The 14,919-nt window shown below is 42.8% G+C and overlaps 1 protein-coding gene across 1 annotated transcript; it reads right to left on the bottom strand.

Annotated features, from left to right (window-relative positions):
- Positions 1-10,305: 10,305 nt before the first annotated feature.
- Positions 10,306-13,941, bottom strand: LOC147459167 (RGG repeats nuclear RNA binding protein A-like). The gene is made up of 7 exons (XM_086510493.1): positions 13,618-13,941; positions 11,584-11,965; positions 11,398-11,466; positions 11,215-11,329; positions 10,978-11,133; positions 10,808-10,864; positions 10,306-10,722 (listed from the first exon to the last, which is right to left on the bottom strand). The coding sequence occupies exons 1-7, from the start codon at positions 13,793-13,795 to the stop codon at positions 10,525-10,527; spliced, it is 1,155 nt and encodes a 384-aa protein (XP_086366619.1). The 5' UTR covers positions 13,796-13,941; the 3' UTR covers positions 10,306-10,524.
- Between the last annotated feature and the right edge of the window lie 978 nt (positions 13,942-14,919).

The raw sequence follows: 14,919 nt of genomic DNA on the forward strand, positions 1-14,919 counted from the left end.
ACAAATTTGAAGTGGCATGCAAATTCATGAAATTGCTAGCATATGAAGCATTTCGCACCAAAGGTGCAATATCTTAATAGAAATCCTTATGGATCTGCCAATCGCCATATGAGGTCATGGTTCAGTATGGGTTCTTGTAGATAAGCTGACTAAAATTTGTAAAGTTTATTTAGTTCACGCTTCAATCTCTCACATGAACCAAGCTGGTTGTTTATACTCTGTGTTAATTATATCGATTACTCAAAAATATTGAGTTTTTGTGACCCATCTTTATTAGCCATTTCAAGAGGACCGTCTGTAAAAGACCAAGGAGAAACGACTCAATATTAGTAACGCTAGTCATCTGAATGCTAGTCACTCGAGGACAAATAGGTAGTTTACATTGTTAATTACAAGTGTCAATCTCAAGCTAGGGAGTATACTAAGAGCGAACATTAGCAAAAAGCAATCCAATTGAAAAGGTTATCTTTTTAGTTTGGAGTTTGCTTACTATGATGCAAAGCATGTTGGGACTAGGTTTAGTCTCTTAATGTTTAGTACAACTTTTCAACCTCGATCACCAGTTATGGTAATGTTGCCTACTGATGAGAAATGACAATAAATCAAGGACTTAATTTGTGTTGATGACTTATGTTAGCATGTCACTTTCATGGAAAGTTGAGAAGAGGAATTCAATACCTTCAAAAAGTTTAAAACTTGGTCATTCATTTAGACACCTTTTAGTTGTGATAACTATTTAAAATATTTAAGTGAGTTATAAATAGAGTCTACACAGTATGTTGGATATAGGTTGGTTACACAAGCGGTTGCAAAGGGACGGCAATGTGGAAAATCAAAATGTTATTCTTGGTTTCATTTAACCTTCTACTAAATCGTGTATCGATCAAATGGACAAATGGATCCATGAAGGATACCACTATGGAAAACATTAGTTTCCTTATGAATTTTGTTTTTGAGAACAAAAACTCTTCTCCAAGGGGGAGTAATGTCAGGCCTAAGGTAGGACTAGGCAAGCCAAGGGTCAGGACGCACATGCGGTATAGGGAGCCTATATTTAGTAAGCCAAAGGCCTATATATGGCATAGTTGAGTGGAGATGATCGTGTTTCAATTCACCATCTCTTACACACAAAGATTAAGAATATGTGTGGGTAACTTGAGAATTTCAAAAGGTGCTTTTCCAATGGTTCTGCACGGTGTTGTTATGAGAAAATTACAATAAAGGTAATTGTTCATCCCAATTTTATTGGTGGTCCCTTGTGCAGCACTAAAGGAGATCTAAATTGGACTATTAGTGGCTTCAGTTTGTCCTTTACTTTCAAGATGGAAAGCAAAATTAAAGGCCATTTTATATCTTTATTTAAAAACAGAGCAATACAAACGTGATTTCAAAAAAGTGAATCTTTATAAAAAAGGATCACTTTGGAAAGCCATGATGAACAAACACATTATTTATGAAAAGCTTTGCAGCTTGTTGTGCAGTCAATGTTTTCTTGTATGCAATGAAATATTCCATTTACTAAATGTAACAATAATTGTCCATGTCATATCATGGTGTGTTTAAGTGAGTCACAAGCAAAAAACATGGTTGAAACACTCATGTGACCCATATATTGTGGCATATGCATTTTTTGTAAAACCAATTGTTGAAAAAGTGCAGTCACACACAATTGCTGATTAGTCTCAATTAATAGATGGGAGCCCATAATATAATGTTTTCACATACCAAGAGTATGAACAATAGAGACCAAGCCTTTATTATCGGTACTATATTTTTATTCATTTTGTTTCAATTTACGACTCTCAAAATCACATAGAGGACAGAAAGAAAACCTACACAAATTGGGTCCTAAATGTCCCCATGCACAAGTGAGCTCCTCTTTTGTGCATATATTTACAATTTTTAGCTAATTGAGCTCAAAAGGGATGTACAATTTATTTCGGGTAAAAAGTAAATTACTTTATTTAAAATAGAGTTCACATAGTTTAAAAAGGGTTTTGTGAATCAAGAGATAACCGAAAGCGAAATAGACTTTGCTTTTTTATTGTAAAAATAAAGATCGCCCAAAGTTAGTATCCACGTCTACTCATCTTCCAACGCACGTCAATCATATATTAGATCATATCTTTTCTCACCAATAGAGTATCCAATGTGGGTTTTTAGTTTTTATCCGCATTTCCTTTATAGTCATATCTACACTACCTAACTATCGACAGCAACTAGTATTGTCGGCGGCCTCTCTTCTTCACTTCTCCATCTCTCTCCCTCTCCTTTTGCAGCCTTCAATCATGAAAAAACAAAATGGCAAGGATGACCCTATGGAGGATGCCATTCAAAAATGCAAAGAAGAAATGAGCGAGTCCATCAACAAGATCAATCGCCACCTCCTAGGTACTATTAACGCACTCGACGCGAGCACATGGCGGCACGGGAAAGCACGATACATACACTTGAGGATCGTGTGAAGGCCCAAGATGAGGAAATTGTGCTACTCAAGAAAGAGTTTGTAGAGATGTGATCGTATAACGTCCTCAAAGAGGGAGAGATTCAACCCTCAGTAATTGAAGAGCTTAACACGATTAAAGAACAAGTGCGGGCCATCAAAGAAGGTGGGGAGCAACAAAAAGAAATGACGACCTCGTGGGTAGATGTCATCACAAAGACCCAACAAAAAGCAGAAAATGTCAAAAAATGGATCGAGATTGTCAAGAAAGGAAAGGGCAAGGAAATAACCCGCACACCAACCATCATTAACTTGACACTAGAAGAGGCACAAAGGAGATGTGTGCGGGCCTTACACGTAAGGATATGTGGCCTCAGAGATTAAGATAATATGGATGAAGAGGTGAAAGGAATCATGACTTTGGTGGGGGTTAACGAGCAGAAGCATACGAGGGCCTGGAGAGTGGGCAATAAGAAAAGTGGGAGCAACGGAGAAACCTCGAAACAAAGGGCACTCATCCTTTGTTTCCCTTCCATGGAAGCAAAGAAGGACTTCTTGAAGAAGTGACTGACTCTAAAGAAGACTGGCATCTTTCTTGGAGATGACCTCACCCTCTCGCAGATTGCTCATATGCAAGAAGTAATGCGGAAATTAGAGCAGCAAGGGAGAAAGAGAAGATCGCTTTTTACAGGGATGGAAGGGTGGTGATATTGGAGCGACACTCCGCATGACGGTGCGAGACATAGGGGACCACACTAAAGATGGCAACTTGGATTTGTAATGGGTCACTCCGCCTTGATGTAGGTGCCTTTGAGGATAGTTTCACAGGGAGAGACATCATTTTCCACTTTAAGACGCATCAAGCCCTTAGGCAATCCATGCCACAGGTGAGCGGATATAGATGGGAGACAGCCTGCAGGACAGGAGACTAGATCGGAGCATGGAGGACGGGGTTAAGGGGGAGTGGCAGTTCTATTCAGGGAGGAGTTGCAGCCATTGATATATATAGCACGCAAGGATGAACAGGCTAGGTACATGTGGGTGAGGCTCAGGGCAGAGACGGGCAGATACCTCTACATTGCTATTTGTTATTGTCCTCCTAGTACGTCAGTATATGCATCACCTAGAGGACAGTCCCCCTTCGCTATTTTGGATAATGACATATGGGAGTTTTCTAAGGATGGTGACATTATCATACTAGGGGACTTCAATGCTAGGACTGCCCATCACCAGACAATATTTTATGATACTTCCAAGGAGATGCTTAGGGAGTTGGACGTTACAGAGATGGGCCTATCCAAACTATCACAAGATGAGGAGTACATTGAGTATGGCAGATACTTGATAGATATGGGTGTTGCACATAGATTGGCCATTTTAAATGGCCTACAAAGATTCTCAACAGCTGGAGGTTTTACTTGCTTTCCACACCGACATGGTGCTATTATAGTGGATTATGTAATGGACCAGCCAAGTCTCATTCCATTCTTTCAAGACTTCATGGTGGGCACTAGGCCAGTTGGAGTGGCAATTGATCATGTTATCCTATCTTTCACCCTGACGTTTCAATTCAGCCCAGCTCCATTAGGAGAGGTCCCCACACACAATTGATATACCTTCATGAGGGAGACGGATTCTGTGTATATGGATGAGATATACAGGCAGCTATGCACTCAAGAGCCGGGACGGCCACTAGCTGATGAGGAGAGTGGAGAGACGAGGATCAAATTACAAAGGGAAGTGCTCATGGGTACTACCACACATAGACAGTCACGGATTATCTTTCGCCGCCTAGTGCGACGAAAGAAAAGGGCTTATCTATCTCAGCTAGAGCGGGATCTATATCAACTATTTATGAGTCAAGACTTAGGTGAAGCATGGAGGCTATTCCACGAGTATTCACCACCACCACCAGCCACCTCCACAAAGACGTGGGGGGGATATGCCACATCCCTCTACGCAACATCAGGGCAACCACCTTTGTCGGACCCACCAGAGACATGCCCGGAGACATGTACTTTCTTTACTGCCGAGAGGGTAAGGACAGGATGAAGACAAGGAGAGCATTGATAGGATGAAGACAAGGAGAGCACATGATCATGATGGTCTGGTAGCAGAGCACTTCATCCATGCCAAAGACATGCTTCCAAAGCTTCTTGCTATGATGTTTAATCGATCCATGTATGAAGGCTTTCCTGAGACTTGGAGTATGTCTACGATTGTGCCTGTTTTCAAGTCAAGAGATCCCATGATTTCCAAGAATTATCGCACCATCATGGTTGGTCACACATTGGCTAGGTTGTATGCATCCGTTCTTGAGCAAGAGCCGAGTAGATGGGCAGAGCGAGAGGGCATACGAGCACCAAGGCAAGCAAGATTCAGGAGAGATTTCTCCACTCTTGACCAGATTCTGACACTCAAAGCTATTACTGAGGAGGGTAGCACCATGGCAAGAGGATCTACTGTAGCTTTGTGGATTTCCGCAAAGCCTCTGACACAGTGCCGAGAGCCAGACTTGTACACAGACTACAGGACATGGGTGTGCCTATAGAGCTGATATGGGGTATTCTAGCTTTATATAGGACAGTGATGGGGCGGGTTACGCACTACTGAGGGAATGGCTGACATGGTCCACTCCACTATTGGAGTGAAGCAGAGATGCCCCCTATCTCCGACTCTTTTTGGGATGTATGTGGATGAGTTTTCAGACTATGTAGAGCGTCAGGGAGACAAAGGGGCTCAGGTAGCAAGGACATGGATTCCGTTGTTACTATATGCTTATAATATTGTATCGATTTCTGACTCTCCATAGGGGATGCAGTGTCATTTAGATGCTTTGAATACATTTACTAATGACAGTGGATTGTTTGTCAACCTTGGGAAAACCAAGGTTATGGTGTTCAACACCACACCACAGTGGGTCAGGAGGTCAGCACCCACATTTACGTATTCCCAGGTGATTGTGGAGTACACAGATGCATATACCTATCTCGGGGTAATTTTCGGTGGACCAGTGTTCTCACTAAGGAGAGCATCAGAGACTAGACTAACGAGAGCATATGCAGTCTTGGGAGGACTGGAGAGGATGTGTTCGCAGGTTTAGTTTCAGGAACCGTGAACAAAGCTATGACTTTTTGACGCTCTAGTGACCTCAGCCATGCTCTGTAGAGTTCACAAATGGGGACCCTTAGTGGACCGTCATGGGAGATCTGGCAACACAGATGGATGGAGATGTATGGAGAGGCCTCTGGTCTCTATGATCGCTTGGATGATTCGGGCTAAGGCCTCAGTGCCGCATGAGATTATCCGAGCCAAGCTAGCTGCACCCCCCCCCCCCCCCCCCCCCCCCCCCTCCGTGGTTGAGGCATTGACTAGATCAATATCCTTTATCAACAGTTTATAGGATCTCCCCAGGGACAGATATACTCAGCTTGCCTTGGAGTCATCTCGACAACTAGCGCTACAAGGAGATACAGGATGTTGGTATGGACAGATGACAACATGATTTCAGCATGTATAGATTGCCTCCGTTTCAATACTCCTTGGATACACCCTCCATGTCTCTCACACAAGCAGAGATCACGAGACTCATACGCCAGGATCTGATTTAGCTAGATACCAAGAGCACATAGATATAGTTGTCACAGGAGTTGGGAACGAAGATGGCCTTTTACAGAGAACATCTTCTCCAACTCACGGAGGACGGTTTTGTGATTAGGCTTGCATACATGGATACGCACCTATCTCAAGGGGTACAATGCGCTATTGGGCAGATACGCACATCCTCACATCAACTCCAGATCGAGATTGGCCGATTTTGAGGGGTGCCAGCAGGGGCTAGGATATGTCACCTATGTCACTTAGAACAAGAGACAGAGCTACACTACACGTCATTGCCCGATGTACTATGAGATACGCAGCCGCTTCCATTGTCTGTTCAAAGAGGGCTTTGAACCATTTTCTAGAGTCATGAGATAGGAGGATCAGAGATGTCTCGGATTTACCACAGCAGATCTCAAAGCCCACTTACCCTAGAGGTACATTGATTGACTGAGCCATTGAGCTAGGTAGATCCAGTTGCCCACGACCTCAAGGGGCCTCCCACCATTGACGAAGACTGCAGCAGAAGATACAGATCACTCTAGCTCGACATGCAAGATGCCCAACCAGAGTACTGACTGTGGAGGATGTTGATGAGATTCGACAGCGATCGATGAGAGATTTCATTTGAACCCACTAAACCCCCCGCCGCCCCCTCAATCTCAATTCCGAATCAGCTTCAGATTCATTTTCTTAATGTTTCTAGTGTTTGTTCATTGTACTTTCTGTATTCAGTGTTAGTTCTTTGTACTTTCCGTACTCGGACATGATATTAGATTCACCAATTGTAACTTTTTGGTCTCATAGGTCATTTTGGCCTTTCGAAGACATTAATATAACATTTCATTTCATTTCATTCTCTCTCTCTCTCTCTTTGCACAATCTCTCTCTCTCTCTCTCTCTCTCTCTCTCTCTCTCTCTCTCTCTCAAAGCCCTTGGCTTCAAGGCACACTATTGGAGCTCGCCGGAGTGAGGCGTCCACACGTGTCTGGGGTAGGGGGCTTGAATCCCTCTTTTTATTATCATATTAATATAAATACCCATAGCAATAATATAACATCAAGCATGTTACCATAATGATATCCAAGTCATTGTTGCAAACATTAAAGTTTTCAAGTTTCAAAACGAAAAATGTCGATTACTGAACTTCAGAGAAGTCAAAGCAACTACTTCTCCTTGCTTAGGCATAAGTGCACATAAAAGTGTGTGTAGTGCAAACAAAATATGGAGTGAGACTAAGCAAGCATAAAGATTAAGAAGATGTGAGCTTCAATTGACTAGGTCAGACATCACCGAGGTCATGATGGTCCCCATGTCATTCCATACAACCAATGGTAGGCGACACGAGAGCAAGCTAACTAGGTTAAGGAATGTTGGTTAAGGTAAAAGATTAAGTATTGCAAAATATCAAATGAAGTTACCAAGTTGTAAAAAGGTGAAGAAATCCCAATTGAACTTAGTAGGAGACTAATGCAAAAGGTACATATATATAGAAACAAGCTAAACCATGGGTACTAGAGCACCCTGAATAGTTCAAGTATCAATGTTAGGTAAGAGATTAGTGGGAGATTGGTAAGCTATTGAATCAAGGGCTAACGAAAGCCTAGCCAAGGGGCTGATGATAACCTAGCCCAAGCGAGCAACTTGCAATAAAATCATGTATGTATGAGGGCAGAGTGTTGCATTATTCGATCAGCCCTCATTCTAAATGTGTGTAGAATTGGATAGAAAATGATTGGGCTGAAAATGATCCTTGTTTAAAAGGCCAATATTAGTGCCCTATGATGAGAGAGAGAGAGAGAGAGAGAGAGAGAGAGAGAGAGAGTTGTTAATAGCCCAATACCGGTGCAGCACATCACTTCGAAATGTTCACTCTTTACATAGATCATATAATGAGGACAAAAACTGCAAAATGCTTCTTCCAAATAATGAGGGCAAGGTCTCATGAAAGCACTCCAAGCAGATTGCTCAACAACACGTACACAATAAGCCAGTCCATGAAACATTTTATGGAAAAAACAGTTTAATCACACGAGGTGGAAGAGACTGTCTATTGAACCAGCAATCCTGCCCCCTATCTAACGTTGCCTACCAAATTACTCAAAAGCTGCACAAGAAATTATACCCAAGTACAGAATAAGCCCAAAGGCACCCCCCAAAGGAAAGGCCAAGGTATAGACTCATGGTAGTCACCCACAAGGCAATATAACCATCAGCTCCATCATGCATATTAATAATAAATACAACATTCCCACAAACGTTGTCAGTGCACAGTAGTGGGTGTAGAACTAGGTAGGCTCCCACACCCACCACACTCACGCTCACACAAGCATTCATCAATACAAAGATCTATATCAAGATGCTTTCATAATCACAGAGATACAGCACAGGATATTCGACCAATCACCCGCTGGTTAGATTCCAATCACAAACACACTTCATATTAACTCTCCAGAAACTAGTAAAATTTGACATTGAGGACTCTACAATAATGCGCAAAGAGCTTACATTCACAGATGCCATTGCATTGGCGTCAGCTAGCATTTGAGTACCAAGTAGTAATACCAACATCACACCTGATGCAATGCAGTATCTCATCCACAAGCAAAGCAATACTACTTCAAACCATGTTGCTTGCAATGCAAGCACATTCCACAATAGTACCATGGGATCTACTGCTGACGCACCCAAAAATCTTGCAGTGACATTGTCAATGATAGTCTGAAACTTGGAGAGATTCACAAAAGATACCCAGGCACAAAAACGTCACAATTAGATGAAACAAAACATACAGTGCATATGGTGAACAAAATAAATTCCATCTCTGCACCACCAACAGCATACATTAGAATAAGAGGACAAGTGCCATTTCAGACCACAAATTGAAAAGACATTCACAGAACAAAACAAGCTTGCATCAATAATTTAAACAGATAGGATACTGCTAGTGTGACTGGTAGAAATCTTTTGCATACAGAATTTACAAACTCTTTAATTCTTGTGACGCGGCACTTACAGAGGACAAACCCCTTCCTCACTCTTCTTAAAGCTGCTCCCATACCTTTAAAACCCAATGTACAAAATATCTCAGGTGTCTTTCAAAGCTTTGAAAGTAGCAGAGTACACAAAGCATGGAAGCATCTGAAAAGGATAGACTCAAAGAAGATTAAGAGCCCGATTCTAGGACCCAAATCAATATGGAAGTACTGAAGGATCATTGACACATACATTATGGCTCAAGTGAAATTACATTCCTCCTATTAGTGAGATTCCCCCCCCCCCCCCCCCCCCCCCCCCCCCCCCCCCCCAAAAAAGTATCATGGCTGACCGACTACCCCTCTCCTCTGCATGCCATCCACCCGCAATCCATCGCATGCTCCCACACTGCCCTGCTAACCCCATCACACTACCCCATGGCCTCTGACTGCACCATCGGTGTGAGAAGAAGACGAGTATCTTAACGTCGTAGGAAACCATCCCAAGAGACCGCAATCTATCCGACGAGGAGAGTTGAACTCAACACCTGTTATTCAAGAAAGAAATGGCATAACCAATCTACCACACTTGGGTGATAGAGAGAGAGAAGAAGGAGAGAGAGACCCTGCGTGCCTCTATCCCTCCTGTCTCCCACAGAACAAGAGAGTGCGAGACCAGAGAGAGAGAGAGAAACCTTGCTGGCTGCCCTCTTGTGGTTCCAGAGAGAGAGAGAGAGAGAGAGAGAGGCCTCACTGGCGCTGCTCCCAGAATAGAAAAAGACGAGAGCCCTCCTCATCTCCAACCGAGAGAGAGAGAGAGAGAGAGAGAGAGAGAGAGAGAGAGAGAGAGAAGGAATCTGGACAAGTATCCTTAATTTTCTTTTTTTTTTTTTGGCTGTGGTGCACACATAATCACAAGAACAAAAAGACATTCAGGAGAAACACTGACAAATGTTTACATACTGTTGGTCATGTTGACTCGTAACAGAAGTCAAAAGATCCTGAGAGCACCTCTGATTTTGGACTGATCACCATACCTCATGCAATTCTAAACATGTATAATTCAAACCTCTATGAGTTCGAAGATGCTATTAAAAAGGGGCCGGTTACTCATCCATGGCATTCTCCAGAAGACAAAACAGTGGTCAAAACTGCAGTGCCTGACCTTGTTGGCACTACTTACCTGAGGAGACAGGAATAGAACACGACCACTCTCATCACAAACACCTCCGACACCCAATTTCACACTCCAACATTGAATGATACTTTAATACTTTGGCACACATCAATACCAAGACCCAAAAAATGGATCCTTCCCAACTGAATTTCAGGGCTTACACAGCACAAATATAAACAGCATGTAAGTTCATACACAGAGTGCACTGTTTAAAGTAAGTTGGCTAGGCTACAAAACCGGAGAAGACAACACAAATGACAAAGTGGTAATGAAGAGAGTATTCACCATACAGTAACAATGGCAACCCTTCCACATCGTGAAGATCCAAGCTATTTCCCACCTAATGTAGGAAACTGGCCAGGGTCCTCGATGCGGGGGGCACTGGCAGCCTCTCGAGAGTTGTAAGCTCCTCCAAACCCTCCTCTAAAACCACCACGGTCTCCTCCACGCCCCCGCCCACCACGCCCTCTTCTCTGATACATGTTCTCTCCTTCCGCAGGCCTAAGAAACTCATTGATGCTCACAGCCTTCACGACCCACAGATAAAGAAAAGTTAAACATCAAAACATTCTTCTCCAACAACATATTTTCTGAAGAAAGAGCTTTGCACACCTTCTTGGCTTTCTCATCTTTGTCAAGCAGCTCCTTTTTTTTACCTTTATCAGCCCCCTGCAACACGAAAAGCGCCATTGCATAATCACCAGGACATATTAAGAGTTGCAACGATACAATCACCTTAACATCCAAAGTTGGCAAAAAACAGGATACAAGGAGTCACATACCAATTTTAAGAAAATTTCGTCATCGGTCTTTTTGTCCACCAGCTGCATGGATGCAAATTCTGCATCCACTTTTACTTTTCTCTCCTCTGCCTTCATGCCCTCCAAGGCTTTTCTCTTTTCTGCCAAAACTTTCTCATACTCCTCGAGGGTCATTTCCTGGACAAAGGAAGCAGGTCGATGAATCAAGTCAGAAAGTCAGCAGAAAAATCAGATAAGAACTTGGTGAGAACCACGCACCTTCTCCTCCTCCTCCACTTCTTTCTTCTCTGTAGACTCCACCTCTACACCTTCCTCAGGTTTCTTCTCCGGCACATCAGCAGGCTTCTCCTCGACCACAGGTACCTCAACCTCTCTAATAGGCTTAGCAAAGTTAATACCACAAGCAAATTCAAATCATAAAAGCACAGAGCAAATACTTACTCAACCACATTCTGGTCCAGCTCTACACCCCAGTTGCCACGACCAGCACCATCTCGCTTGACCTCACTTCTGCATTGATAAAATGCAACAAATTCATGCATGATGCAAGCACATCATCAGCACCCATAAATATACAAGAACATAACTTCAGACGAGGACTAATTACACCCCCATTCATTTACATACCCGCGTCCTGAGCCACTCCTCCGGTCATAAGTACGTCTTCCACCCTGTTCCTCTCCATCACCAAAGTAACCACGGCCTCTTCCGCGACCACGACCGCGACCCCCCTCCTGTGAAAACCTACCTTCTCCATCATCTCGTGGTACTGAGAATTCACCATTTTGCACTGCATTACCACCAGAATAGCCTCCTCTGCCACCTCTGTACTCACCACCATTTCGATAATTCCGGTCATTGTAGTCACTGCGATCACCCTGAGGCCCATTTTCCCGTCCAGGCCTGTTGTAACCACCTTCTGAACCCCTGTCACGGTTCCCAAAATTACCTCTACCTCCACCACGACCACCACCTCGTCCTCTACCACCATCAGCCCGTGACTCCCTCACTGCAGCAACAGAAATAGTCAAGATTAGTAAACTCCCCAACTACAGCTCAAAGAATAACATAATACAACCCAATTAAAGTTGCAACCAAAGAGCACGCCATCCATACTCGTAAAAAGATCAAGTCGAGAATTATGCCTTATGCCTTAACACTATAAATTTTATACCTAGATGAACTCAGGATAAGCCCAGATTCACCCTTCAAGGAAAGTGAAAGGTATAGACCCATGGTAGCCACCCACAAGACAATATAAAATCAGCTCCATCGTGCATAGTATTGACTAAATACCATGACAACCCCCCTAACGTCGTCAATGCCCAATAGTGAGTGTAAAACTAGGTACTAACATATGCTCCTAAGCACAACACACACCAACGCGCACACACATGAGCATACATCAACAAAAAGCTCAGCAACCTGAGTTTCTGTCATGATTCCGGAGATCAAGGGCCAACTCAGCCATAATGAAGCCTAGCACTACAAAAAGCATTTAATTGGAAAAATTAGCACAAAAATGAGGTTTTCGATAGGATATGCGCACCACAAAACACAGAAAGAATTAGCACAATATCAACTGATCTTAATTCAGACCAAAACTTCACAATGTCTGCATTCCGCCATACACCCTAAGAATATACCTAGATGAAGCCAGAATAATCCTAGATTCACCATTTAAGGAAAGTGCAAGGTATAGACCCATGGAGGTTTGCACAACAAATGTAAGGTAGAAAATCTGTCAAAAAATTGAATGTCAACCCTTCACAAGAATCGATAAAATAAAAAAGAGCAACTTTGCACACATACTAGTCCCTCCATTCGGAACAAAATCATTTCAGAAAATACTGTAATAAAACCATCACAGAAAGAGGTCCCATCATCAGCACAATACAGGGTGAGATACACCCTGTATAAACGACAGTCAGTAATTGCCAACAAGCTCCTACATTTTGGACTTAATGCATAGATCAAGCTTGCTCAAACATCTTCTTTAAGGGTCAATAGGCCATGGCTCTTTGACCAGAGGAATCTGTGGTCCAATGTATCTTGATATGAAACTCTGAAAACAAAAAGCACCGCTCTTCAAAACATAAACAGAAGTAGTATTCCGATAGAAAAGGTAGTGAACAACAGCAGGCTCCCAAATGCAGGCAGCAACTGCAATGAAATAGTACATAGCAGGGGCACTTAGGTCCCCATTGCAGATTGCCAAAGGCAGAATGCATCATTCACGATAAAAGCCACAAGACAGAGTCCAAGCCAAGCAAACTTCCATACTAGCCCAATACCATCCCTTCCATATAGAGTGAGAAGAGCCCACATTGTCCACTTTCCGGCTGCACAAATACGGCAAAAAAGGGCATACTTCCCTGCCCTGAATGCCATGCTGTTCCTGGTGCTCGATAATGTCAATGTACAATGTGCTCAACCCGATGCTTTGCACATATACTATTACACTCCTACTGAGTGCAGTTAGGATTGGCATAATCACAATTGTTACCCATATTCCAAATGAATAAAAATAAGTCTGGCACAATCCACTTAGCAACAACATCCTCGTTTCTTGTGGCCTTTGCTACAGAAGCAACCTCACTGTTCCCGACTCATTCATCTTATCAAGACATAGATCGAGATTAAAGAGCACTTCGCACGTACCAGCTTGAGCGGGAGGAGGCGGCTTGGTTGGAAGCTTGGCAGGGGCGGCGGCCTGCTGCGAGGAAGGAGGCTTCTTAACCTCTTTCTGAGCAGAAGCAGCTCCAACACGTGCGATGAGGACCGCAGGATCGTCATTCTCGTCCTCCTCCAGCAACGCAAATGGGTTCTGGGTCGCCATCGCCTCGCTTATGGAAAAACACACCCACACGCACAAATACGCGACACTCACCAAGGGCACAGCCGTATGGAAGCCATGAAGAAGCCTGTCAGCTGCCGCGACCTGCTATGGAGTCGAAGCTTTCCTTCTGTATTACGGCGACACAGAGGCTCAAAGAGAGAGAGGAAATGATAGACTTCAGCATGTAAAGCGAAACCCTTACATTGTTTTTAAATTTACATGAATTACCTGTATAATTTATTTATGTAGCTAGGGTTTAAAGCCTAAAGATGAACAGGTAGGCTTGTCTACATTACACAAAGATTGCTACTAATTGCTACTATTACCTTACAAGGACAGTAGAACTTTTGACATTGCCATACAAAGGTAGCAATTATCCCTTGCTTTCACTCATTGCACTCTAAAGTTGCTACCTATGTTTTAGATAAAACTCTCTCTCATTTGTAGTGCAAATTTCCATTCACACTCATTTCAATCGTCATTTTCACTACAAGGAGCAGACACATACAATTTCCTCCACTTGTGCAAAATTTGCACAATGTAATTTTTTGTGGAACAAAAGTCTTTTGTGGCTATAGCACAGGTTGGTTTTTAATAGTTTCTTCTCCATACAGACAAAAATTGCATTAATTTGTTGTCATGGCCATGGGTGAAAAAAATAAGGTACCTATTGTTTGTTGGGGGAAAAATAAGTGGAGAAAATTACTCATTATAGGCATATGTGATGCAACATGTTTTGGTTGCAAAGGTAGTGCGGGTTATTGTGCAAGGCCTTGACGTATGCTTATCTTCAATAGATATAGAGTCTATATTAAGGGTTTTGTTGGTCCAATAGTTTTGTTGCTACATGCCCTAGCAATTCCACTATTAGGGAAATTTTGCTTGATACAAAGAGGAAGTTTAAGCAAACTATGGGCATATATACAAGAGGTGTAGAGTCTATGACTCTAACCTATGCCCATAAGCATTCAGCAGTGTGCCTTGATAGAGTGTCAAAATAGAAAAATTGGATAGTGATATATGACCCAAATAATATAAAATCTAATTTCATGTTGGCTCTTAGGCCCTACCTACTATGCCACAAAGACGTATTTGGCTACTTGGTTATTCTTAGAACATGATCT

The sequence above is a fragment of the Adiantum capillus-veneris genome, chromosome 4, assembly GCF_014529385.1.
Source record: "Adiantum capillus-veneris isolate H3 chromosome 4, ASM1452938v2, whole genome shotgun sequence".
Lineage (NCBI taxonomy): Eukaryota > Viridiplantae > Streptophyta > Polypodiopsida > Polypodiales > Pteridaceae > Adiantum > Adiantum capillus-veneris.

Excerpts from the sequence above, each read along its gene's own strand:
- LOC147459167 (XM_086510493.1), bottom strand. The coding sequence starts at position 13,795 with ATGGCGACCCAGAACCCATTTGCGTTGCTGGAGGAGGACGAGAATGAC. Across the intron at positions 11,467-11,583 it reads AGGAGTGGCTCAGGACGCGG|AAGTGAGGTCAAGCGAGATG; the intron begins GTATGTAAATGA and ends TTATCAATGCAG. Across the intron at positions 11,330-11,397 it reads CTGGACCAGAATGTGGTTGA|AGAGGTTGAGGTACCTGTGG; the intron begins GTAAGTATTTGC and ends TAAGCCTATTAG.